Source organism: Channa argus, chromosome 7 (assembly GCF_033026475.1).
Source record: "Channa argus isolate prfri chromosome 7, Channa argus male v1.0, whole genome shotgun sequence".
Taxonomy (NCBI): Eukaryota; Metazoa; Chordata; class Actinopteri; order Anabantiformes; family Channidae; genus Channa; species Channa argus.
In genome coordinates this window covers 10,505,096-10,531,302 of record NC_090203.1, presented here as the reverse complement: position 1 = coordinate 10,531,302, position 26,207 = coordinate 10,505,096, and the positions used below count along the sequence as shown (strand labels likewise).

The following is a 26,207-nucleotide window of genomic DNA, read 5'->3' as shown; positions in this document are numbered from 1 at the left end:
TAAAACACACACACATTTATACCCTTTGTAGATGGTCTGCAATGTGTTTGTTTAATTTAATTGTCTGGTAAATCCAAATTTTCCACTATTTTACTATTTAAGTGAATCCCTGCAGTGTAAATGTATTGTGTCTGATATCCATGTGAGATCATTACACCCAGTAAAGCTTTGTCCCCTTGATCAAGACACCATTTTAGGGACAAATAAGGGACTCCCAATCCCACCTTCTCTTAGCCTTGTGTGAAAATGAATATCAGGGTTAAATGATTGCCTTTAACTACACACAGTGCTAATAGCTTTCTATTTTTAGATTCAAGGCGCACTCTATAATGCATTTCTTTATTTATGAGGGGGATTATTGCGCCAAGGATGTTAGAAGAGAAATTACTTTTTGTGTATAATATGACAGCTCCATCAGTCTGTCAGTCAGAACAGAGTACATAATTTGTTGTTGTAATTATGTGCTCAATTCAACAAACCCCCAGAAGCATTTTTTTCTCCCATAAATAGATTGTAAGGAATTAAGTTTTTTGCTCAAGGACATTTTTAAATTTACACAGGAGCCAAGGATAAGGTTATGTGCTGTTTTTTCTAAGGTAACTCTGAACTATGTGAAAAACAAGAATTTAACACTCAAAATGTTTGCTCAAAAGCAAAACTGTAACTTTCGCAGATAATTGTGTGTTCATTGGAGCTCATTCCACGCAATAAGAACTCATTTTAAAGAATAGGGGTTTTAAAGTGTGTAAGAACAACTTTATACTCTGTTTGTACTTTTACAATTCACTGCAAAACAAAAAAAAAGTACCATATGAAGTGGAAATACTTATGATAATAGTTATAATGACACTGGAGCTGCTGACAGAAACTACTGTTACTATGATTTTTCTTATAATTCAGACTCACCAAACCAATGCTGCACCATTTGGACTGAATATATATTTAAACCGCTAACTGAAACCTCGAACACTTTCAAAAACACAGCTGGTATTTCGGAACGACAGACATTAAAAGATCACCCATCTATTATTCATCAAGCTGTTTTTTCGAGGCGTGTCTAAAAGATCGCTTCTGTAAGATCGCTGTGACATTCAAAACTGATTTTTTTTTTTTGTGTTAAACCTGTCTACAGTCTTTTGTCAAACGATAAAGACAGAGGTGACGGGTGACGAGTAGCAGCTGTTTGTTGTTTTCCAGCCTAACAACATTAAGGTTGCTTTTCTCCTCTGACATTTGCATCCCACAAGAGAGACACAGAGGTGAGGAGCTCAGGCGGAAACATGACCGAGCATGAGACACAATTTCACCTGTTCAGCCAAACATAAAACTGTTTTAGTGTTGACCTTTTTTGAGCTGCTTTATGTTGGCTCGATGTAACCCTCTGACAAGACTCTTCCTGCTGTTTGATTCCTCTAATTCCTCCACTGTCAAGGATTTGGGACAAGGATTTGCACTGAATGCTCAGATGGACGTGACTTAATTTGAGCTCATGTTGGTATATTCTATGGTGTGCAACTTCGTCCTGACGGTGAAATATTCAGCGTGTCAGATTGTCCCAATGTGCCACCCAGAGCACTCCCTCTTAGCACAGACACGTTCTCTAAGTATCCTGAGGCTCATTATAGTGGAAAACAAGAACATTTGGCCAGGGGACACAGTAAAAGTGTAAGTGTGATAATGTTTTGAGTGTGATGGGTGACTCTACTCTGGTCCTCAGAAGATATATACCAAACAACACAGACTTTTTTCAGCAGAAAGCACGACAGAATTAGCTTCATGAAACAATTGCAGTTCTGCTTTCATCCATCACTTGTCACTCCTTTTATATGTCAAATGGACACCCATACCAGTCCTGCCCTTCAATCACTTTTCTAGTCTATTAATAAAGTCCAGCTTGAGCAAAACACAGTGGGGTGAAATGAACAATCAATCAGTTGGACGTCACTGTGAGTGGGCGTAGCCAGGCACCACATCAGTCGTCTGGAGGAAATTAATTTAGCATCCTGGATTATCAGTGGAAGAGACCTGAAGGGTTAACTCATTTTTTAATCAAGCTCTGATTTAGCCACCAGGCGCTGGAATCCAGGCCAGTAGCGACAATTTTAGATGGACTAAGTTCACAAGTCCAAATTCCCTAAATGCTGTGGGCTTGGCTAGTCTTCTTTAAATGTTTTCACATTTAACGCTGTTCACACTTAGTGCTGTGTGTATTTAAAGGCAATCATTCATTTAACCCTGATATTCATTTTCACAAAAGGCTGAGGGAATTCTACTTTATTCTATAAAGTTTCTATAAAGGTTTTACCCCAAAACAGTCTCATTTAAAGATATATTGATGGTCCAATTTCATACTCAACCTTGGGTGATTTGTCTGTAATTGCTGAATTAAAAAAAACTCCCCCTCATGTCTTTCCAATGCCCGAATTCACAGAAACAATACTGAGGACATAATCTCATAATCTTCAATGGCAGCTACAGTCAATTTTGGCTTTATTGTCAGTATCACGATGATGAGGCCCACTATGCAGGTGCAGAACAAAAGCAACACACAAAGGAAAAAGAAAAGAAGTCTGTGCCCTGAAAATTGCAAACTCTCAAAAGTTTAATGAGGCAAGGTCTGAGTCAGCCACACATTCAGCTATAAACAGATAAAATTACCCCTCTACCTACAATTAAGGAAATTTGCATTATGCAGTTTTTCAATTGTAGGTGAAGGTGTATTTATTTATTTATGTTTTTGACACAGTTTTTCTTGTTTGCCAAATGACAACATAAGATTTTGGGAAGTTGCATCAATCACTGTGTGGGCTACAGTATGTATGTTTTTCCTTAGGATTTTGCAAACACGCTTTAAAATGTAATTATTGTGCTTTAAAAAAGAAAATAATCTTACTACTACTATCTTATTACTTTTTACTGTTTAAAAAAGCCCATCTTCTGTTTTCGTTGCAGTAGCTGTGAAAAGCAAAACCAGATATGTGGGAATCCAACACGCTCAGTAGAAGCTTTTGCATATGTGGCATTGGAGCTTATCTGAAAATGAACATTGTTAGAGAACATGTGAGTCAGTGTCTGGTGGTTTCCAGGCTGCGTTGAACAACAGAATGTAGACAAAATGAAGGGTGGAGGGACGCAGCAAAGGCCATTTACAGTTGGAACCACGTATACCTTGCTGTGTGGTCACATCTGTGACTGAGCGGATGTGTGTTTGTGTGTCTGAGTTAGTGAGAGAGATTTTGCTGGGAGCCAAAAGAGGGAATGAGCACATGAAAAAGGGAGAGGAGGAAAGAAAGACAGAGAAATGGGGTCAGTGATCCACATACCAAAGTATTACGTTGACATCAAATTACTCACCTCATTGTTTTTTATTCCTTCTTTTGAGCTCTTCTGAAAATACTTTTAGTTTTCAGTTGTACTTTTATCTGTATTTGTGCATCACCAAGAGAATCCCTCTATTATCTATTTGTATCTATGTATTGCAAAAATGGATGGGATGTGGATTCAAAAGACTTCCAGAATGAACTAAAATCCCATGAGGTATTTATAGTACAGCACTGATTATTAGCAACTCTTTCTATTTACAATTAAGTTTATAGATACAATCTGTTTGCATATACACTACAAAAATGTAACGATAACAGTGTATCTTTCACTTTTTTCCTTTCTATTTCCTAAACCTATAAGGTAATATATTCAAAAAATATATATATATAATATATATTTATTTTGTAATATCATAAAACAGAGAGAAGAGCAGAATCATTAGATATGAGAAGCTGGAACGATTTTTTTTTCTGAGTTTTTGTTTGAGAAAAGAATAGTAACAATTAATAACAGAACATCTGTTTAATCAATTGTTAGAGAATTGAATCATTGTTTAATCTAATTGTTTCTGCTTTTGAACTTTAATTTCCATGTTTGTTATTTTGTTGTGACTCCTCTTTTTCCTCATCTGCTTCTTCTTTTCTTCTTACATCCCTGGGTGCACTGCTGTGTAGCTTTGTGTGTCACAATGTCCATGATGACTTTACTTTAAAGCTGGGAGATGGAGTGAACGGGGGGATGGATGGATGGATGGGGCCAGGGTGGAGGAGGGGGCTGCAGAGCAAGCGAGAGGCCAGAGGACATGCACTGCCATTGGCTGCTGTAATCAGGTGGACGATGTGGAGAAGGAAGAGAGGAGGATGAGTTGATGCTCAAGCAGCCTGACAACAAATTCATGTTTTATGTCAGAGCCGTAACAGGACACATCCTGTAATGTGCAGCCATGGCATAAAAGATGGAGGCAGCTCCTGTATCCTCATATCCCTTGCTCTGTTTTCAATCTCCTCTTTCCTTCTGCCTTTCTTCATTTTTTACCCGTCATCTAGCGCTCATAAATATAATCCTACTGTTCATCCTAAAGCTGCCCTGGACAATCAATCTCTATGTTCGCTTCCTCTGTTTCCCTAGGTGATTCTCCTGTAATCTTTCAACATCCTTTTTACTCTCTTTTTGTCCTTTTCCTTCTTCACACCTGTTTAAAAGCAAAGCCAACTCTCTAAGACAAGTGAGAACACAGAAAACCTTTTATCTTTTTATTTTTTATTTTTTTTATCCTTTCCCTCTTACATTCTTATTTTCTCCTCCCACGCTGCCCCAAAACCATCTTGTATTCACACATGCATCAGAATTTAAGGCATGTTCCTAACAAGGTCATATGAAAAGGTGGCTTTACTCATACTGGTCATAAATAACAGACATGTTTTCCTATTGTTTGCCTCAGAAAGCACTTTACCACTGTTTGAAAACATATGATATAGTTTGTACTTTAAAATGATGAGTGATCAAGTGTCCTGTTTACACACTCAAATAGACAAAACGCCACTCAGTGTGAGAACATACTGTGTATATAGACTGTACATTTAGCTTAGAGATAAATGGACTTTGTTTTAAATGATTCAACCTTAATTTGACACTGCGTTAAAGATTCCCATACTTATACACAAAGTATGTGAAAATGGCTGCAGACTAACCTTAAGGCAGTACACTCATTACTCTCACAGTCCTGTTCAGGACGAACACTCATGGCTCAGACACAGTATGACGTGAAGCGTGTATCACTTTGACCTCTGTGAGCAACTGTCCTGCTGCTGACAATAAAAACTGGTTCTATGGTAGCTCATCATAATTTACTGTATAGCTTTTATAGTTATTTGGGACCCACTTAATAATTACTGTTATTTATTATCCTAATTATAAAGTCAGTCCTTATTCACTCCTCATTTATTCCTTCTCATATAAAACATAATTATGTGCACCATATAGTAAAGTGTTGCAGATTTAAAAAGCCTGTACTAGTTGATTCTGTCAAAATGCAAGTATCACAGTGTTGGCAAACCTCACACTTTTATTTTGAAAACTGTGGCTTTCAAAGTGCTCTCATTTAGACCTAACAAATGTAAAATGCTGTTTCTTTTGTTTCATTAAATTACTGTGGCCATCATAAAGCAGCTGGATTGTCTCCAAATTGAGGAGCTACACAGATTTCACAAACTGTGGCACAGTAGTGGTATCGTCATTTATTATTTATATATTCTGCTGTGACATTGTGCTCTTAGTGTAGCCTTATTAACTTAAGTGCTCTTCTGCATACCAAACACATCAGCTTCTGTAGAGATTCACAGTTTCTAGCAGGAGGGTTCAGGCAGCAGCCACATTTTTATTGTCAGGAAAATGTCCAAATATTATTTCCTTAGCAGATTCACATAATTTCTTCTGGTTGAGTGGTTTAGTGGTAAGAAATGTTAGTTTTAGTCCCTGAAATGCAATATTCAGTATTAATCCACACATGAAACATATCAACATTATTAACATACACAGCAACAAATAGCAGGCCAGTTAATGAAAACTCAAGCTATTATGCTCAGTACATCGGTGACTGTGACTATTTTTATTCATGGAGAAGAATTTCATGTTCCCTTGAACCATAAACAAATAGTTTACCAGGGGCTGTGTATGTTTTTGAATAGCAGGGTCGTGTTATTGTGTTTCAGATTTTCAAATATTTTAATCCATTATCTATGTCACTTATCCTGTGAAGAGTCTGTAACTGGGCTGAGACAGAGATGCAGACAATCATTCACACACCTATGGACCATTTAGTGTCCCCAATTAACCTTTTTGTTGTTCATTTGTTGAAAGAAACTGCAGTACCTAGAGGAAACCCATAAAGGCTCCAGGAGAACATTCAAACTCCATACACAAACACAACTGTGCTGCCTTCCCCCAAATTCAGTTAAATATTGGGTTACATTGCCAATAAATAGTTAGATAAACCATTGTAAACTTTATTAGTCCATTTAATATATCTATTAAATGAATGTTGGGGTGTGGAATATTGTTTCCAACGAATCAATGCTCATTAAATTATCTGTTAAAATAGGCCATTTCTACTTAAAGCACAACTACATCTCAGGCTGTAGTGTTTCAAATGAACGTTGACTCAAAGAAAACCACAAACCAAGCTGGAATTGAACCTTTAAAAATAGCTTCTGCTCTTTGACTTTGTCCAGAACAGAGTACACAAGTATATATAGATAAAGACAAGTATGATGTGGGCTGAGGTGCTATAATAAATTAAATCAAGGATGTGGAAAATATTTTGATAATTTAACTTATTTTCACTCGTCCTAATCAATCTGTCTAATAGTTAACTTTAGAGTTTTATCTCTAAATGTTCTCAGGTTTTGAACTTAGATGTCACTTTAAAAATGCAAAAGCATAACATCACCTGCACTGTGTCCACAGAGACGACACACAGAATTATCTATTTTATGATGTAGACAGTTGGTTTGATTAAAATCCGAGCGCTATCTGTACAGCTTGACGTGTTTGAGACACACAACTAAAAAACATGATTGAAAGGTGTTTTTTTTTTTTTTTTATCTTTATCTGACAAATGAATCTTTTAGCTGTGAATTATAAAAAACAAAAAGAGAAACGGTAGAAAGATCCAGAAACAACCGACTTAACAATCAAGTTTTGTCAACTTATTTTTCCAACATGAAAACTAAACTCCAGAAACAACCTCAAATCAGTCTGAGATTAGAGTTAACAGTAATGATGAAGTAAAATAACATAAATACCATAACATATTAAATAAGCTAGAAAAATATATCATGTTCATATTACAAAATCCTGCAAATCCTCCTTGAATTAAACTTGTAACTAATTTCTTTTGCATGTTATGGCACAGTGCATGTTTGCTTATTGCCAAAATTTAAATGTGTTCATGCGTGTGCATGTGTTCATGCAGTCTGGAAGTATATGAATATGTTTTGCACTAAGCAGAAAGAGCTTTACATCTTTAAAACCCTGCAGAGTTGCAAAGTAATGGACACCACGGTCTCAAAGGGAACATTAGAGCGCTATTTGATTATAAACTGTGAACAAAGCTCAACTCTTCCTGTCTCTCTGCAGCCTGTCCTGTGGGCTACTTCAAGTCGGTTTCAGGCTCTGTTCCCTGCTTGGTGTGTCCCCCAAACAGCAGAACCAGCCAGGAGGGATCGAGTGTCTGTGAATGTCGTAGTGGCTTTTACCGAGCGGCCAATGATGCCAACTCCTCTGCCTGCACAAGTGAGCTTATTCAGTTTATTTGTTTATTTCTGGCTCCCTGGGAGGTGTTCAAGGGCCCCAGTGGAGTCATTTGTCACTTACCCAGATATCAAAATATAATGGAAATTTATTTGGTTTATTTATATTATATATTTTTATAAGTTATATTTTAATGTTCAGTTTCTATTTAATTGGAAGGTGCCTCACTGCTAATCGTTGTTTTATAATTTTTACTCGGTTAAATACCTTTGCCAGCATGCTGCTTCTATCATATCCTGAACTTTTTAACAGATGCTTTCATCACTTACATTCTGTGTGTCGTACCCCTCCTATTCTGTCTGTACCTCTTTCTTCTTAATAGCTCCTCCATCTGCTCCAGTCTCTCTGACCTGGGAGTATGAAAGTGGCGATGGTGGGGTGTCCTTACGGTGGCGTCCTCCAATGGACATGGGAGGTCGCACTGAAGTGTGGTATGGGGTAGTCTGTCGCATCTGTCCCTCACCCACCTTCACCAACCCAGCGTCATGCTCTTGGTGTGGCGAGGGCGTCACCTTCAGCCCCTCCCAGACAAATCTAAAACAAACCAAGGTCACCCTCAACAACCTGCTGACCAGAGTCACTTATCTCATACAGGTACTGTGGAAAGTCTTTCACAACAATAATATTGTTATATCATTTATTATATAAAATAAGATTTCTGTGAATCTGTTAGTCAGTTGGAGATGAAATGAATACATTCTCTGTATGAAATGAAAAATCTTTTGCTCACCGCCTAGTTTGAACTGCAATATTTATTCATTTACACCTTTTCAGTTTCTTGGTGTGTTTTTTAATCATATGCATGTAGGGTATTGAGACATCATGTGTCCTAGTGCCCAACAAGACAGGTCAAGGTGATCTTGTTAAGTGATTTCATTGCTGTCTTTGTGGCTGCATCGTGGTGGGTGCTTCTAGAGTATTTACTGTAGGTGTAATGATGTTTTTTCATACACTGGATGAAGGACCAAAAGACTGAATTGTTGTGAATTATTAAATATTGTAGTCCAAGTAAGACTGTGTGCAGAAATTGTTTCATTTCATAAAGTGGTATTTTTCGCCAATGCACCTGTTGCACATTCAGGTGTGCAGAGACATGACTCATGCTCTAAAATAAATAAATAAATTCTTTGAATGCTGAAACGCTTCTTGGAGCCAGAGATGAGGTAGGTCCTCTATGGGGCCTGTATACTCTATTATTACATAAACTCATTTACTTAGCAACATTTATTATTTAGTTTGGCTTGGCGTGACTAAATCAAAGCTTTCCCATTTATTGGCGTTTGTTGACCGACCAACACTGGGGCACGTCAGACTGTTTCTCAAACACAGAAGCATGTTAGATAAGTAAACAGAAAAAAGGCTTTTATGTCACGTCTCTGTGTTCTTATTGACAGGTGCAAGCCATGAATGAAGTGTCGGCTTTGAGTCCCTTTGCAGCTCGATACACAAGCATCAATTTCACTACGAGCCAGTCAGGTGAGCACAGGACAAAGAGGATGAAAAAAGATGAGATGAAAGAGGAAGAGATGGTCTGATGATAGATACTCGGTGTGTGTGTGTGTGTGTTTGTGTTTGTGTGAGATCAGCCTGTGTTTTCTCTATTCCTCTGTCTCTCCCCTGCTCCATCTTTTCTGGCCCTGCTCTTTGGACAGGAGGTTGCTCCAGGTTACAATATCCTGTCAGATCCCATTATAGTCGCTGTGGAGGAAGAAAGGGGCAAATGAGAGATGGGAAGACAAAAAGACAGACAGAAAGAGAGATGAAAGTAGACTTGGAAGAGAAGAGAACAAGGCATTGTGCAGACAAAGTACATCATTATGCAATTTTTCAAGAAACGGATCAAGATTGATTAGAACTTTTAATGAACCTAAATTATCTAAAATCTTTTTTGTGTGCTCCTAGTGAGTTTATTGATTAAATGAATGGAATGCCAGAGAGTTTCCTTTAAATGGTCTAGCCGGCTGTAACTACATCCTGCTTGGTTTCCTATAAAAAAACCCACTTCACTTCAGTGCGTTGCTAAATATCCTCCACAGCCTCTGTAATGCTGCCCTCATGTGGCCACAAGGTCACAGTCAAGTCAACACAAATTTACTCATTCACAGCACAGTAATTTAGTTATTGATCATCAACAGTTTTAATGGAATGATCAGTTTGGCTCAACTGTTAGTCATCTGTTGTCTCCCAGTTCCCAGCACAGTTCCCATGATGCACCAGCTGAGCCGTGCCCCAGACTCCATCACTCTCTCGTGGCCTCAGCCTGACAGGCCCAATGGAGACATCCTGGAGTACCAGCTCAGATACTATGACAAGGTGAAGCCTTTGCACCCACACACATCCCAAATTAATAAATGAGAAAAGAGTCACTAAAGTGTCCCTTGTTTGTGCCCCTCAGGGTTCGGATGTGGACAGTGCAGGGACCGTGTACAGTGAGACCAACACAGTCACTGTCAACTCTCTCATTCCTGGCTCCATCTATGCATTCCAGATACGAGCTCGCAACGAACGAGGCTACGGCCCCTACAGCAACACTATCTACTTCACCACACTGCCTCTGGGTACAAGGTTTATTTGATACCAGTCATCTAGTCATAAACATAAAAGAATTAGGACAATGTGATCTGCTAGTTGCCAATAATAGGTTGTACACTTAAATTCTAAAAGTAATGATATTAAGAACGAGATACAGAATTGGACCCAAGCTGACATGAGATTGTTGTTTTGAATGCATCTCAAAAGTACATCAGTAGCTCCTTAAAAGGCAGTTGTGTTTGGTTTCAAATGGTCACCGGTTATGTTGCCCATCTTGGTATAAACACACAACCCAACATAACTTTCTTCACTACCAATGCCCAGAGGAGCTGTATGACTTCAGTTTAGTTCAATTTTATCATCTGTGTTTCAACACAATACTTCAGTGTTATCAATGTAACGACGCACGGCTTTCTCATTTCCTCTCCTGCAGAGGAACACTCCCAGCATGCCCAGAATCGACTTCCTCTTCTGGTCGGTTCAGTGATGGGTGGGGCAGCATTTCTCCTTGTTGTGGCAGCGATTGTGGTTGTTGTGGTTTTTCGCAGGTAAACAGTGGCCCTGTTCACAAGGTCAGACATGTGATGTGCTGTACAGTTTGTGTATGTTCACACTTTTTTTATTTGTGCTTTCGCGTGACAGTAAGAGGAGGGAGAGTCCATACAGCGACAGACTCCAGAGGTACATCAGTAATCGAGGTAAGTGTGGGTTTTCCAACTTTTCCAACCAATTACAGTGAATTAACAAGTATTCCTTACACATTCGTACAGTACAGTGCTTTTGTTATGGTTTATGGTGTGCAATGAAAGAACATCCCAACACTTTGTCATGACAATAAACCTGTGCTTAAAGGTCAAATAAAGGGGTAAAACAGACAGAATTAGTTCTAAAAATATATTTTTTTAATTTCCAGGTGGAATTAAGTATTATGTGGACCCATCCACTTATGAGGACCCCAGTGAGGCAGTCAAAGAGTTCGCCAGAGAGATCGATCCCACGCACCTTAAGATTGAGGAGGTGATTGGTGCAGGTAGATCCTGATACTGTCCCTCATTTTAAAACTCATCATAATTAATAGCTGTTAACCCGATTTAATTAATTCCACCTTCTCTTCGATCCAGCCCAGTTTGGCGAAGTGTCACGGGGGCGTTACCGTCCGCTGGGTCGGAGGGAGGTACTGGTAGCAGTGAAGACTCTGCGATGGGGTGCATCTGAGCGCGAGAGAGGGATGTTCCTCAGTGAAGCAGGGGTGTTGGGACAGTTTGACCACCCCAATGTGCTGAAACTAGAGGGTGTGATCACTCGCAGCCCACCAGAGAGAATCATCACTGAGTTTATGGAGAACGGGCCCCTGGACGGATTCCTCAGAGTGAGAAAATTAAAAATACACCTATGAACTGTACCAGCATCTACTGACATTTTTCTAATTGCCCCATCCCCTACCTCTATCCTGCTGTCTGTAACTGTCATTTCAGGAGAACGAGGGCCAGTTCAGCATCCTCCAGCTTGTTGGAATGCTCAGGGGCATAGGCTCTGGGATGCGTTACCTCGCTGAGAGAAACTTTGTCCACCGGGACCTGGCAGCTAGGAATGTACTTGTCAACTCTAACCTGGTCTGCAAGGTGTCGGACTTTGGCCTGTCCCGACTAATGAGGGGCCTGGACCACAACATACCTACATATACTGCCTCTCTGGTAAAAACTGGGAAGCTGAGCTTCTGAAGATTTTAAAATGCTGATTGATTTTTTTGCTTTCAGTGTAGTGTACGTCACTGTGTGTGTTGGTCCCCTAACAGGGCAGTAAGATTCCTGTGAGATGGAGCGCACCAGAAGCTTTTCAGCATCGCAAGTTCAGCTCAGCTAGCGATGTGTGGAGCTTTGGGATACTAATGTGGGAAGTGATGTCATATGGAGAGCGTCCATACTGGGACATGAGCAATCAGGAAGTGAGTATAAAGAATTTAGCCTTAACAGGAGATGTTATAGGTAATGGAAATGCACTCAAACCCTTAAGTACATATTTAACCGCTGCAGTGGAATAATATACAATTAAAAGTACAGTTCCTTCCTAAAAGCTTTGGAAAACTACGTGGCTAAATTATCAATCTCCCCTCCATCTTTATTTAGCAGACACATTTAAATGTGACAAAATGCCAGGCAGCTGGAATTTGCATAATCTTTTCTTAGTCACTTTTAAAAGTCCTCAGTGATCAATGACCTTTTATGTAAGGCAATTACACAAGACTGCTCCCGTCATGTGCCCTACTTATGTCTCACGTGTCTGTTTCTTTCTGCAGGTGATGAAGGCAGTAGCAGACCAGTATCGGCTGCCTGCCCCCCACAACTGCCCTCCTGCCCTCCACACTTTGATGCTTCAGTGTTGGCAGGCAGATCGAGGAGACCGGCCAGGCTTCGACTCTCTCCTGTCCTCTTTGGATCGACTCATCAGGCACCCTGCCTCCCTCAAGGCGGAGCCAACTCGGTGAGACGACAGCTTCTGGCACACACTTGTACAAAACATATTACAGGCAGCAATCTGCTGTTTTTATAGTTGCTCTGATTTTTCTCATTTACAGAAGCTGCTCTCAGCCGCTCCTCAGTCCGACCCCTACAGACTTATCGTCAGTGACAACAGTCAGCGATTGGCTGAAGGCGCTGCACATGGAGAGATATCAGGAAGACTTTGATCGGGCACACTTGGACACACTAGACAGAGTCAGCAGGCTCTCCATGGAGTGAGTAGACAGGGTGTCACAAAAAGAAAATAGGTGGTTTTGTGTATTTACCTTTTAGCGGAAAATATTTTGTATTTAATGTGTCTGCCAACCATTTTCAAAATGAAATATTTTAAGATAAATTTTAAGACCTTTCAGATAGCTACTAATAAACATCCCACACATCCCATCATCATCTCTGCTGACGATATTACCTACTGTAAGCATATATCTGAAATACGGCTTAACCAAATGGTAAAAAAATTATTGACTAAAACACCAAAAAAACACCATGTTCTGCAACATACTGTATCAGTCAAGTGCTGAATTAAACTTCCTGGTTCATCTGCTCTCTCCTTCAGTGATGTCCAGAATCTCGGGGTGAACCTGCTGGGACACCAGAGGAAGATCGTCAACGCGGCTCAGCAGCTCAGGGCCCATCTGACGCAGGGACAGGTGGAGGTGTGAAGTCTGTCTACAGTATGAGCTTTGCAATGGATGTCTATGGTTTTCTCATTCCGCTGCTTGTTGTTTGGTTTCTGCAACACTTTTATGTTCATGGGGCACATTTTAACCGAAACAAACAAGGATCCGTTTAGGGTGCCACTGTGTATTCTGATAAACCTGACACAACAACCAGAGGGAATAAAACTAAAGGATCTGCTTTGTCCTGCCAGTTGCCCAAGATAAGAAACCAAGTGGAAATGCACTATGAGGGCTGCAGTCCAGGACAAAGTGAGGTTGGGGTGTTGCTGAGGAGAAGAAGGACTTCCTCAGTGATTTTCAGTAGATTTCATTTTAATGTTGTCTGCCTTCTTCTCTCCTTACCCATCTGCATTCCTACCTTTCACCTTCTCTTCCACTACGGTTCCTCCCTTAAACTTTCTCAATTCCCATCTCCCACTGAGTACAATAAATTATACAAACTTAAGATCACTCCTCACTAAGAGTTGCGTGAAGACAATCAAAACTCCTTTCTAATGTCTTTGAGTTATTTGTAAAGTTTTATTACTTCCTCTATACTTAAATCACCAAACGCTGAAACAATTTACTACCTAGGAGCCTGTGGTTTGCCTTGTAAAGTCTTACCATTAGCTTTCAGATAAATGTCCAAACAAAATGCCAACAGTTCAAAATCACTACGACAAACTGTGAAGTCAGATATACATCACTGCCATGTACAGTAAATGCAGAAACAAAAGCTTAGGAAATAAGGTGATAAAAACTTCTTTTAAAGCCATGTCTGTCCCTGTTTGAAAGACAGTCCGGGTCTGAGTTCAGCACTGTTTGTATGACTCACTCCTACTGCTCGGCCTCGCAGCAACACAAGAGCTCACAAACTGGAAAACACTAGAAACTTCGCCTGCAAACACAAACCTCCATCTGTTATGATGACAGAACTGAACAGCACCCACCTTTATGTGTACATTTCACACTTTGCCTGTTTTTGTTGTTTGCTAGAGTAAGGACACTCATTGAAGCATTGTGAATGTGTGAAATGGGAAAGAAGGACAAAATCTGATCTGATTTACACTTGAAAGGAAGAGATAAAATGTTCTGTAATTGTGTGTGTGTGTGTGATTGGGACAAGTGTGTCAGGCTACACACATTACTCGTGTTTACTCGTATGAGTGTTCACCACTATTCCCTATCTGTGCAAATTTGTAAAATAAATATCATTTTATTTAAAAAACAAAAATGCAGTTGCTTCTTATTCAATGTATCTTCTTGTCTATATATTTGTGTTTTACCTGCTGATCAATTTCAAAATATTGGAAAAATCCTGATATAAAAATGTATGTCTTGCAAAGAGAAAAATCATGAAACAGGCCACGGTGTAAAAGTTTGAGCTACTTAAGTTAACAATGTCCCATCACATGGTCTATGAAGCAGGATTTTTATGCTAATCCCAGGGTCATTAAATTCTCACCTTCATAGTTTAGTGTATAACAATCCAGTCATTTGCAAATTAGCACTAAACACAAAGTACAGCAGTGGAGGATGGGAATGACATTAGTGTTGTCATTTGGTCAGTGTACTGTAGACTTGGAAGTTACAGCAATCATCATACGCTAAGTGACATGGATGTATGTGCCAAATTGTATTTCAATTTATCCAATAGTTGTTTGAGATGTTTCTGTCAAAAACCTCGTCAGGGTACTTGTTAAAAGATATTCCATTCAGTGGTGGACCAACCAACTACTGTAAGTGTGAAAACTATAAAAGAAATGTGAATGTTTTGATGTTTTCATCACAGATTCAGAAACAAGGTAATGAGCTGAAAGCATTTCCATATTTGTCAGATAGCTGATTTATGTGTAGCTTAATAGGCAGATGCTCTTATACTACTATCACTTTCACATTAAAGAGAAACCTCCATGTTTTCCAGGTTATGCAGATCAGCAGAATGAATCAAATCAGAGTTTGAGATCTGCTGGGATCAGCACATGGTTTCCCACATGTCCTGCTGATTGCAGAGCAGATCTGGGCCGATAGTGAGACCATGTACACAACCACCCACATTTGCACATTTACTGTACTGTAGCTGATAAAAGTAGGCTTCATGTCTTAAGGACCTCTTTCATAGGATGAATATTCCACTTTGTGGGATAATAATACATTTGAGCTATTTGGTTCTCTTCAAGGAACCCAATGACACAAAATAAGTAGAAAAAAAATTAATTTAGATCGAAAAGAGCAAAATAAGGAAATAAAATGCAGAAACTAAGAAGAGTGGGTAGAAGATGATACAGTGCAAGAGCAACTTTGCAGTGAAAGTAAAGATGGGGCTGATGTGTTCATGCTGTATGTAAGCATGCGGGTAGCAGAGTTCTTAATCTGCAAAACAAAGTGTGTTAAAAAGACATTCCTGTCTTTGACTGACCCCTAAAAACCTTTTTTTTTGATTTGTATTAAAATCTTCCAACCTGTTTTTCATTTAAATGATTTCAGTTTTAACAGCTCATTGTTGTCTTCTGAAGGATTTGCAACATAAGCACTACGAATACTATATATTGGACAACTTATGATACAGAGGTCCAGTGATACTTGTGTTTTAATACTAATTATTGATAACTACTAAATTAAGTCACACTGAATAAGAGTCTGTCATAAAAGTATCAATCATGCCTGTAATAACTGTTGTGGTGTACTAACACATATTAACACAGTGTTGTGAAAGAATTGCTAGTACTTATGTCCAGAAACAGTGGACACGCAAACCACAAAATCATGTTTTCATGGTGTTATTGTTTCCTTATAAAGACATTAACGGAGTGGAAACCACTGGTCTTTATGACACTGCTTAAAAATGGTGCTCTCCTTCTGGTAAACAACTATTATCTCCACGTTACAAAACGACTTCCCGCATCTGAAGCCATTAGCAGGGCCTCCTACAGACTGTACCTAAGCCCCGTTTATCCTGTAGTCAACCAACACGTTAGTCATGATCTATAATGGTGCAGAAAAATACCTCTATACTACAACTAGGGTAACCAGAAATGTTATAAAGGTTTTCTTATTAAACCATTTGCAGATAATTCACGTGCAGAAATGAAATCTGTGACTCAGTGTCAGTTTCTGTATCTCCCTTGTATGAAAAGTGACAGCTTCACAAAACAAGATGTATCATTAGCTTTGTTTTCCACCCTAAGAGGAAAGTGACATGCCCTCATGCCTCCAAATGGTCATTATGGTATTTGTAATGTGGTAGTTACCATGTTTTTGATCATTCCTGTTGACACATCAATGGTGCTCAACATGTTACATCACTGTGAATGAAGCTAGTTTAACATGGGCATGACTCTGTGTTTTTGTGTGTGTGTGTGTGTGTGTGTGTGTGTGTATACAAGATGCAACATGCTGGGACATCATGCAACATGCTGGGACATCATACATCATCTCCACATTTACTCTAACGAAAAATCCCACTTTCACCTGGACTTAGTTGCCCATAAATGGGGAAGCTATTGCATCACATAGACAATTGTACCTCACTATCAGGCTTAAATTCCAATCCAGGACTCAGAATGATATGCTTGCAGGTTCCAAACAGGTTTCCTTAAGGGTTCATTCAACACAATAATCGTAACAATTGTCATGATGTTGCAGAATTTTCATAGTGGCCATGCAGGTTCTTGTGGTAGGTGGAGGAACATATTCTGTGGGATTCCTAAACCTGCAGTGAAAGTGTACCTGCTCATTACCACCTCGCTGTTTGTCTTACTTGTCCGCTCTTCCCTCCTCCTCCCTCTCCACCCATTCATTCTCAATCCCCTCTATGTCTCCTCCCTAATGGTTGGGACATATAAATAATGGTGAAGTCACAGGGATTTCATTTCAGGAACATGTTTTAGGTGTTTCCAATTGATAGTGTTATGACCGAGTACTGAGGAATTGTGCGACTGTTTTTTTAAAGGTAAGACTGAGCAGAACCTTCCAATTTTTTTTAATGTGTTTGTGTTTTGTCTTGAATTTAAATCCTAAGTCATAGTAATTTCTGCCTGCTGATATGGACTAGTTGGTTTTAATCTTCTGCTTCTCTTTGTGTTCTTTAACATGAACCTCACTGTTTCATTTATGTTGTCTTTTCATTTACCTTTTCATTGATACTTCAGGCAAACATCAGGTGTCAATGTCTCCATCTCTGACTAGATCTGCTCCAGGTGAGCTTAATCACTGGTGGAGCCAGCTGAGGTTTCGCCTTCAAAACAAGAAAGGATGGGATGAGATGTTGAATGAGACATTTCTACTCCACGCCAAAATGTAAGAAATCTACATCAGAGATTGGGATGGGTTCTAATTGCAGGTTCAGTTTAGAATCTGGTTCCAAATGGGCAAATGCTTTGGTCTATCTGCTTTGCAGACATGAAAAAGTCTTTCATCCACCTTCCCTGTTTAGCTAAAACATTTCAGTGACATTAGTGACACCAGCACAGGAAATGAAACTGGTGACATAAACAAACACCTGAGAAACCTATTACCTGTAAACAAACATGGAAGAGACGCTTAAATGTTCTAAAGTCAATGAATCAGCTGAAAAAGGCAACCGACAAGCAATGTCACTTGTTGAACTATCTATCTAGTGCACAATATGTTAAAGAAAAAATTTACCTTCTTTACGATAACTTGAGAAGGACAAGTGCTTGTCCTCTGACTGTGTCACATCACACCGTATTCTGTGACTCGTCACATTCTGTGACCTGTAGCAGCTCAACAAGTTCACCTTCAGTTAATGCGACATGCACTGTGTATATATCAGTGATGTATATCTCCTATAGTTTATTCACCAAAACATAATGCAAAATGAGTATTCAAGAGTTTATTGAACGAAGAAAGAGATTATATGATTTACAGAGCAGCGATAAAAGAACTATTGGTAATACTTCATCAACAACCCTTTACACAGCAGAATCTCTGTGGTTTACTTTCATAGTTAATTAGCATAGTTTCTATTAGTGCCAATGTCAAACAACTTTTTTTTTGCAAAATGATTCAGAAAACCTTATATAGTTCTCTTATTCAATAAGGGATTCTAAGGGATTCAGGTCTGATAAGAGGATTTTAACATAATTTGATAAAATGCTGTCAAGCTAATTATTTCTTTGAAGTGAATGACAGATGTGAAGCCCAACCCATTTAAAAACTGTTTAATGGGATGTTTTTCTTCTTTCCACAGCATAAATGACATTCCTCTCTTCTACGCGGCTAAGAAGAACAGTGCTGGTTGTATCAAGAAACTGCTAAGCTTTGCATCCACTAATATCTTTGAGAGAGGTAGCATTGAACTCTGAAATTACTCTTTACTGTGTTGTTATGTCTGTACAGTATCAGTTATACATTCTGAAGTCGTGATGCTCTCACACAGGTGCTCTTGGGGAGACAGCGCTTCATGTTGCTGTGATGAACGATAACCTGGAGGCATCTATGGCTTTGATGGATGGAGCTCCTGAACTCATCAACGAGCCCATGACCTCTGAGCTTTTCCAAGGTTGGCACATGTAAACTCATTGACACAGATCAAATACACCATCATAGAGTGAAACCTGTTCAAGTTATCAGCTTTATGGACATCAACTAAGAAAACTAAGGAACTGAAAAACCTAATAAAATAAGAAATGTGGATTGAGGCAAAATTAACAACTAATCCCTTTACATTAATCTTTCTGTTATAATTGTTTAATATCTCTTACTTATATCTCCAACTGACAAAACAAGTAAACTGACAAAACTGACAAAACCACTGACAAAACAAGTAAAGTACAACACCATAGCCAATAAACAATACAGTCAAAAACTGCAACAAAAAACGCCCCACAAAGTTGTTTTTTAGGACACTTTACAATAGCTGCATTTTTAGTTCAAAACTTTAAAAGGCATGAACAGCAATTCAAATGTTGAGAAATTTGAATATTATACTCTCAAAGGGATACAAAGCGGTGAGCACAATTTTGACTGTCTACAGCAAGGAAGGACAATTTATATTATGACAATAATATTATATATTATTAATAATGATTTATACTATTATATATGGCTGTACAAGGAGTACTCTTCTGATACTTGAGGTGCATTTTGTCTGTGCAGTAGATCTAGTTAAACTTTGAATGCAGAACCTTTACTTGTAATTTGGTGTATTATGTTGTAGTATTACTGCATTATAAGTAAATCACTGAACAATTCTCTAGAGAAGAAAACTTATTTGCTTATATGCAATAGACAAACAAAAATAGTTTATTTACTGTAAAGTGATGCACCCTATCTTTTGCTTCTCTGCCTCAGGTGTTACTCCTCTCCATATCGCTGTGGTTAATCAGAACATCAGTCTGGTCCAACATCTCATTAAACGTGGTGGTGATGTGGTTACACCTCGAGTCACTGGCTTGTACTTCAGGAAGAGGATAGGAGGACTAGTATACTTTGGTAAGTTGGGCCTAAAATGTACAGGCAGTGGAAATGTAGCTCAGGTGGTGTAGTGACAGCTCTACCAATGTGTAAAAGTAAAAAACATAAGTAAAAAAAACATAAAATCTGTTTTGGTTCCAAATCATTTTCCAAATAAATAGATGTATTTTTGCAAAATGTCATTTTATTCAACAGGTGAGCACATCCTATCTTTTGCTGCATGTGCTGGGAATGAGGAAATTATCTCCATGGTGATCAATGCAGGGGCCAGCACCCGAGTCCAGGATTACCGAGGTATTAAATACTGCCTTTTAACTATGAATGGCTTTCTAGTTTCTACTCTTGTACCACGTGTCATCTCATCCTCTTTCTAGGAAACACGGTGCTTCATGTTTTGGTTTTGCAGCCAAACAAGATGACTGCATGCAATGTCATGGACCTCATAATGGCACATGATGCAGATATGGACCAGTCAGTGCCACTCGACATGGTGCCCAACTTCCGAGGCATTACACCTTTTAAACTGGCTGCCAAAGAGGGAAACACTGTGGTTAGTTAAACATGGGAGGGTTCAGTGAGTTAAAACCAACATCAAATCAGTTATTTCACTATTTCTGTCCTCACCACTGTGATTTGCTTTATACTTCTCAGGTATTTCAGCACCTGGTTAATAAAAGACGTGTATTTCAGTGGAACTTGGGTCCTTTGACCTCTCACCTGTATGACCTAACTGAGATTGACTCCTGGGCTGATGAAATATCAGTGCTGGAGCTGATTGTGGGCAGCCAGAAGAGAGAGGTACAATACAAGTTATAAAATTTAAAGACCTATTTAATCAGGTAAAGTAATGTCGACATGATATGTAGAAGAAAACACAAATTTTGTTTGTTTTACAGGCGAGGAGGATACTGGAGCTGACTCCAGTGAGGCAGTTGGTCAGTCTGAAGTGGAACCTGTATGGAAAACATTACTTCAGGTATTTTGTGTTTGTTGAAAAGAAAAATATTCGGATACTGTGTGTCCACTCTTGTGTTACATTGTTTTTTTTCTCCTTTTGTCATGTTAGGCTGCTGCTGTTGCTGTATCTGCTGTACATCTGGAACTTCACAATGTGTTGTGTATTTCGCCCTCTGAAGGACATTCCAGAGAATTACACACGGTCAGACAGAGACAAAACCATCCGGATCCAGAAAAGACTCAACGTATGTTGGAGATAAAATTTCTGTGTGAATATATACCTTTACAATGTTATTATATACATTACAATACAGGACATATATATACAGGACAATATCTAAACTGTAGAGTGATGAATTCAAATTAAGTAGTCAATATATGCTTCAATGGCATCGAGTTATTGCTGCATTACTTTACCAGTTTATCCTACTTTTTACAGCACTGAATTTTTCTGGCAGCTATAGTTGATTGTAACTATAGAATTAGATTTTACAATTCAATATGAGTTTGTAACATATGCTATTCTACATAACTTATAGATATATGTGAAACATTTAAACTTAGCTCTATCTCTGCAGCATACATTTCATGTTAAAGCTGAATGTATTTATTTCAACCTTTATGTAAAAATCTCTGTACTTCTTCTACCGTGTGGACCCCACCAAGCAAGGTTTCAATTCAATTACTAACTCCTTGAATTCTGAAATTAAATTCTAAAAATTTGAATGGCCTTGATATGAGACTAAACTCTAATCACACAAATACCCCCACATTCAAAACTAGGAACTGTACCCTGTATAACCCTTACTGTTTGTACTGAGAGTAAATAACAAACTGTGAAACTGCATGTTACAGAGAATAAGTTCTACTAATACTAATACTTCTTCCATTGACTCAGGAAAGTTATGTGACATGTGGAGACAACCTGCGGCTGGCAGGTGAAACCATCAGTGTCCTGGGAGCTTTTGCCATTCTGTTGCTGGAGGTAATTTCATGAAACATCCTCATACTTACCGTGTGCAGCATTCAAGTGTTTTGCATACAAATATCCTGCCATGTTCTTCTTTGCAAAAGATCCCTGACATGTTGAGAGTGGGAGCTAAGCGCTATTTTGGCCAGACAGCACTAGGAGGTCCCTTTCATATCATCCTGTAAGTCTAAACGCTTCCAAACAGTAAAATTAAGCCTACTGTTTCAAAGATACCTTCTGACCTTTCTGTTTTTCTTTTGACCAGTATCAGCTACGCATGCTTGGTGGTGTTACTGTGTGTATTCAGAGTCTGCGAGGTAGAGGGAGAGGCTGTGGTGATGGCTGTGTGTTTGGTTCTCGGCTGGTGTAATGTAATGTTCTTCGCCCGAGGTTTCGAAATGCTCGGCCCTTATGTCATCATGATACAGAAGGTAAGAAACAGCTCAGCCTTGACTTTAGCACAGTGAGAAATGCTACAGGAACTGTAGAAATAATGGTTTATTCATTCGCACCGGTGCTGAAATGTTTTTCAAGCAGATGAATTTATGTATGCTTACTGAAGTTCATTTATTTGAACAACCATGTCTCTTATTTTCCCCTAGATTTTATTTGGAGACCTTGCAAGGTTTATGTGGCTGATTGTCATTGTTCTCATTGCTTTCTCCACCTGTAAGTATATTCTGGGGTGAACAAGAAAAAACCTTCAACTCACACAAAGCTTCTAAATCTATGTAAGAAATATTTGTTTTCAGCTATTTAGATCTTGACCTTTTCCTTTTCCTCAGCCCTGTGGATTGTGTATATGACGCAGGAACCTGGATCCCTCCCTGCATATACCTCTTTTCCCATCACTCTCTTTTCTGAGTTTGAGCTCACTGTTGGCCTCATAGATCTGCCTGTGGATCAGACCATCTTTACACCCCCAATCGTTCACGTGATGCACACTGCCTTCTCTGTGGTCTCCTACATCCTTCTACTTAATCTACTGATAGCCATGATGAGTGACACACACTGGAGGGTGGCCCAAGAGAGACATGAGCTTTGGAGAACTCAGGTAACAAATACCTATACATACACTATGTACTAAAATAATAATACAAAATAAAAATAAAACCAACAGAAGCACATTGTACTTGTTATGTCATAGTAAGAGCTTTAATGTTGTCATGCAGGTGGTGGCCACAACTTTGATGCTGGAGAGGAGGCTCCCACGCTGGATGTGGCCTCGACTCGGGGTATGTGGGCTAAACTATGGCCTGAAGGAGCGCTGGTACCTAAGGTAAGAGAGTACTGCAGTGTCAGAAATAGAGACAGTTTCTTAAAATGGAAACAATCCACAAATAAAAACTTTAAATAGCAGAAAATGTACAGAACAAAGCTGAGACTACATCTGGAGTACAGTGACATCAGTTGTAAAAAATAATCACAGGGGGGAACACACATTTGTTCGCTCACCACAACCTCAGTCGCTTATATTGCAGTGCAGCCACAAATCATGTTGTGCTGTGAGTCAGAAGCACAACTTCCTCTCTCTAATACTGTTGTACTATTATCATCATTACTAATATATAAATAGAAACAACATAAAAAGTTCTGCATTTAAAAATAGTATGTCCACTTCCACCTATAGGGAAACCACATGAATTGTCTTAGCATTTAACACTAACAGACCTAGTCAGCCTTGCTCTATCTAAAGGTGTAAAAATCTGTTCACTAGCAAATCATAATTCTCAACTGTTCCCTCAGTAACTTCCATGTGGCATTTTTTTACACTCTGCTTTTCACATCCCAGTATATAATATTCATTAAGCATGCTAATCTGCTGGTAGTCTCATGGTTGTGTTTAAGAGTGGTATCAATCTTCACACCTAAGTTTGTCACATCTGACATCTAAATGATAGAAAACAAATAGGTTTGTTTCCTTAAATATGGAAAAGTTCTTTTACATTTGTTGTAGGCTGTGTGTGTAGGTGGGGAAAGGGCTATTAAAATATGACAATATCTGTAGAGGAGTGAAACCTGAGTCATTTTTTTCATAATTTATATAACAGCAAATGTGTACAATGTATTGGTATTTATCTTTAAAAACATATGTTGGTTTACATTGTCATCTTTGCAGGATTGAGGACAGAAACAAACCAATGTTGCACAAGATGAGAAAATATGTCAAGGCCTTTTCCAAAGAGGATGAAAAGGAAAAGGAGGAATTTGAGAAGGCTGACAGAACAATAGCATCAACCTCAGGAACCCCCTCGATCAGATCTCAAAACAACAGCAGGTGTAGCAGCAGGGGGAATCAATCAATGTGGGAATTAGTTCGCCACAGCGCTTTAGGTTTTGAGATGGAGCAAAAATGGCTGGAGGAGGACGAGGACATCAGATATGTCTAGATTGCCTTTGAGCCTGAAGTGCATTTACTGAGGCATTCCATGTGCTCAAAGCACACACACTAAGGAGTGTACGTAAAAAGTTCATACGTTTAAATGGACAAAGTTGCAAGACGAGGATTCAGTGCTTTCAGTTGTCTATATTGTGCAACGGTGCAATTATCCCTGCAGTATTATGCAACAGAAAATTGTGTGTGTTTTTTCTTTTTTACAATTGAACATGTAGCAGTAATATAACTAAGCTAATTGGTTTCGTCATTATTCTGTTAGCAAATATTGACAATGAATTTGGGATCACAGGATATTGTGGTTATCCATTTTAGTAAAGTGGAGATAATAATATAAATCGTTGGTTATTTTTTACTCATTTTGCAATATACACTCACAGAGCTCTTTACTGGGAACAGATTCACTCCTCAGAACATCAGAAACATCAGACCTTTATGAATATGCTGCCCACATCAGGTTCAAAGATATGACTGTTGCCTACAAAAAGGTCAACTCAACTGCATCTGCTTACGTGAACTCCCATCATCATCATTGTAAAGGTAAACATCAATGTCCATAATCCCTCCTGCCCACTGAGCTCTGCCAGTAAACAGTGTCTGGTGGTTCTTTCACCACACAGCAAAACATCCCAAGCAAAGCTCTTTAGCTCAATGGTCCCACAATTATGGACCAACCAGCTACCAAACTGTGCACACTCAGCAGCCTTACACCAATTATTCAACAATTACAATTTTGGATGAATCTCTTCTGCAACTTCCTATGCATTTAAAGCATTCATTTAAACTCGTTTTAAAAATGTCCTCTTTATCTTATCCTGCACTTGCATCTTATGAAATGGAAACAGTACTTTACTTTAATGTTTTCTCCTTGACTAACACTTTTTGCTTGCCTCACTTGTAAAATGCATTGGATAGAAGTAGAAGAAGAACAGAAATATCTGCCAAATGACCAAATGCAAACATAAATGCACTTGTGCAATCAAATGCAATCCACCACAATAGCTTTGCCATAACCACTTTCAACAATTACCCCAATAATTAATGTATAACTGCATTGAGCCTTTTAAAATAAAAATGAAAAAAGTTAAGACATAACCATAAAAACGATAAAAGAAAATCTTTTTTTGTTTGAATAGTTAAATAATTAGTTGTTCGTCTAAATATTTCAAAAGTTTTACATTTAACCTTTGTTTTTCCTTGTGGGTTTGTTTTTATTTGTATTTGTGCTCATATTTGTGTATATATGGATATATTTTTATATGCTTGTCTATATACAATGTACTGAATGTCCAAGTGTAACCAGTATATATAGGTCTAAGAGGAAAAAATAAACTTGGTAAAACTCAGCTGAATCTTGATTTCATTTTGATGTAATCTTCCCACATCTCAGTCTAAAAACAAGCTACTAATTTCCTGTAGTTTTGATATAACTGACAACAACAACAACAAAAAAACCCAACAACTTAGTACCAAAATATTTATTTATAGTTTTAACAGTGGTAAAAAAATTTTGTTAATTTCCTATGTTAAAATGTGTTTTTAACACCTCTCAGCCCCTATCACGTGAACCCCGACCTCTTCCTCCTAGTCCAACATGATCATATTGATCATCTCTATCAATATTAATTAATATATCATAGGGGGCCTGAAAGGTAATAACAATACCACAGTGTGTATTTTTGGAAGCATTTTGGTTAGCATTTATTTTCACTGTAATTGGCTTAACTTTATATGCTCTATGTAGAATGTCATGCATCAAGCTAATATTGACCAAGTTATAAAATGCATCTTGCCACTGCTGGGGGATGGTGGACTTTTAATGATTTAATGTCCATTATGTTTACATAAGGGAGCTTTTTAGTCTGTGTTGATATATGAACTCTGTTGCAGAAATTAATTAATTTTCACTTCTTTGTGGTATTCTGTCACATTTCTTTTTAGGTAGGCTTACAGTTAAAGGTAAGTTTAATGATCTTCAAATCTTTATGAAGGTGATCAATTGTGGTTTGGAAATGTTTTAGATGAGTAAAGTGGTAAAATAAGAAACTTGTGTTAAAGGGACAAGTTAGAACCCAATGACTTCAAACGATACAGCCTCCAAA

General features: G+C 38.5%; 2 protein-coding genes across 5 annotated transcripts in view; both read left to right on the top strand.

Annotated features, from left to right (window-relative positions):
• ephb6 (eph receptor B6) overlaps positions 1–14,220 on the top strand; it is a 32,127-nt gene extending 17,907 nt beyond the window's left edge. For all 3 annotated transcript variants that reach the window (XM_067511522.1, XM_067511524.1, XM_067511525.1), the window contains 14 exons: positions 7,462–7,617; positions 7,958–8,229; positions 9,030–9,111; positions 9,824–9,948; positions 10,031–10,193; positions 10,601–10,715; positions 10,810–10,865; positions 11,081–11,197; positions 11,289–11,536; positions 11,643–11,861; positions 11,963–12,112; positions 12,464–12,648; positions 12,743–12,901; positions 13,243–14,220. In XM_067511522.1, coding sequence (XP_067367623.1) covers positions 7,462–7,617; positions 7,958–8,229; positions 9,030–9,111; positions 9,824–9,948; positions 10,031–10,193; positions 10,601–10,715; positions 10,810–10,865; positions 11,081–11,197; positions 11,289–11,536; positions 11,643–11,861; positions 11,963–12,112; positions 12,464–12,648; positions 12,743–12,901; positions 13,243–13,348 — 2,153 coding nt within the window. In that variant the 3' untranslated portion in view covers positions 13,349–14,220. The remainder of the gene's footprint in view (positions 1–7,461; positions 7,618–7,957; positions 8,230–9,029; positions 9,112–9,823; positions 9,949–10,030; positions 10,194–10,600; positions 10,716–10,809; positions 10,866–11,080; positions 11,198–11,288; positions 11,537–11,642; positions 11,862–11,962; positions 12,113–12,463; positions 12,649–12,742; positions 12,902–13,242) is intronic.
• Positions 14,221–17,206: 2,986 nt separating this feature from the next.
• On the top strand, positions 17,207–25,436 carry trpv6 (transient receptor potential cation channel, subfamily V, member 6). Of its 2 annotated transcripts, none has more exons than XM_067511517.1 (17): positions 17,207–17,297; positions 17,497–17,644; positions 18,558–18,655; positions 18,747–18,869; positions 19,661–19,801; positions 19,979–20,077; positions 20,158–20,333; positions 20,435–20,581; positions 20,680–20,759; positions 20,850–20,985; positions 21,639–21,725; positions 21,815–21,891; positions 21,976–22,141; positions 22,313–22,379; positions 22,496–22,764; positions 22,883–22,989; positions 23,830–25,436. In XM_067511517.1, the coding sequence occupies exons 2-17, from the start codon at positions 17,514–17,516 to the stop codon at positions 24,098–24,100; spliced, it is 2,175 nt and encodes a 724-aa protein (XP_067367618.1). In that variant the 5' UTR covers positions 17,207–17,297; positions 17,497–17,513; the 3' UTR covers positions 24,101–25,436. The 2 variants fall into 2 exon arrangements, with proteins under 2 accessions (XP_067367618.1, XP_067367619.1); XM_067511518.1 differs by having other exon boundaries at positions 17,215–17,297; positions 17,534–17,644.
• Positions 25,437–26,207: the final 771 nt, after the last annotated feature.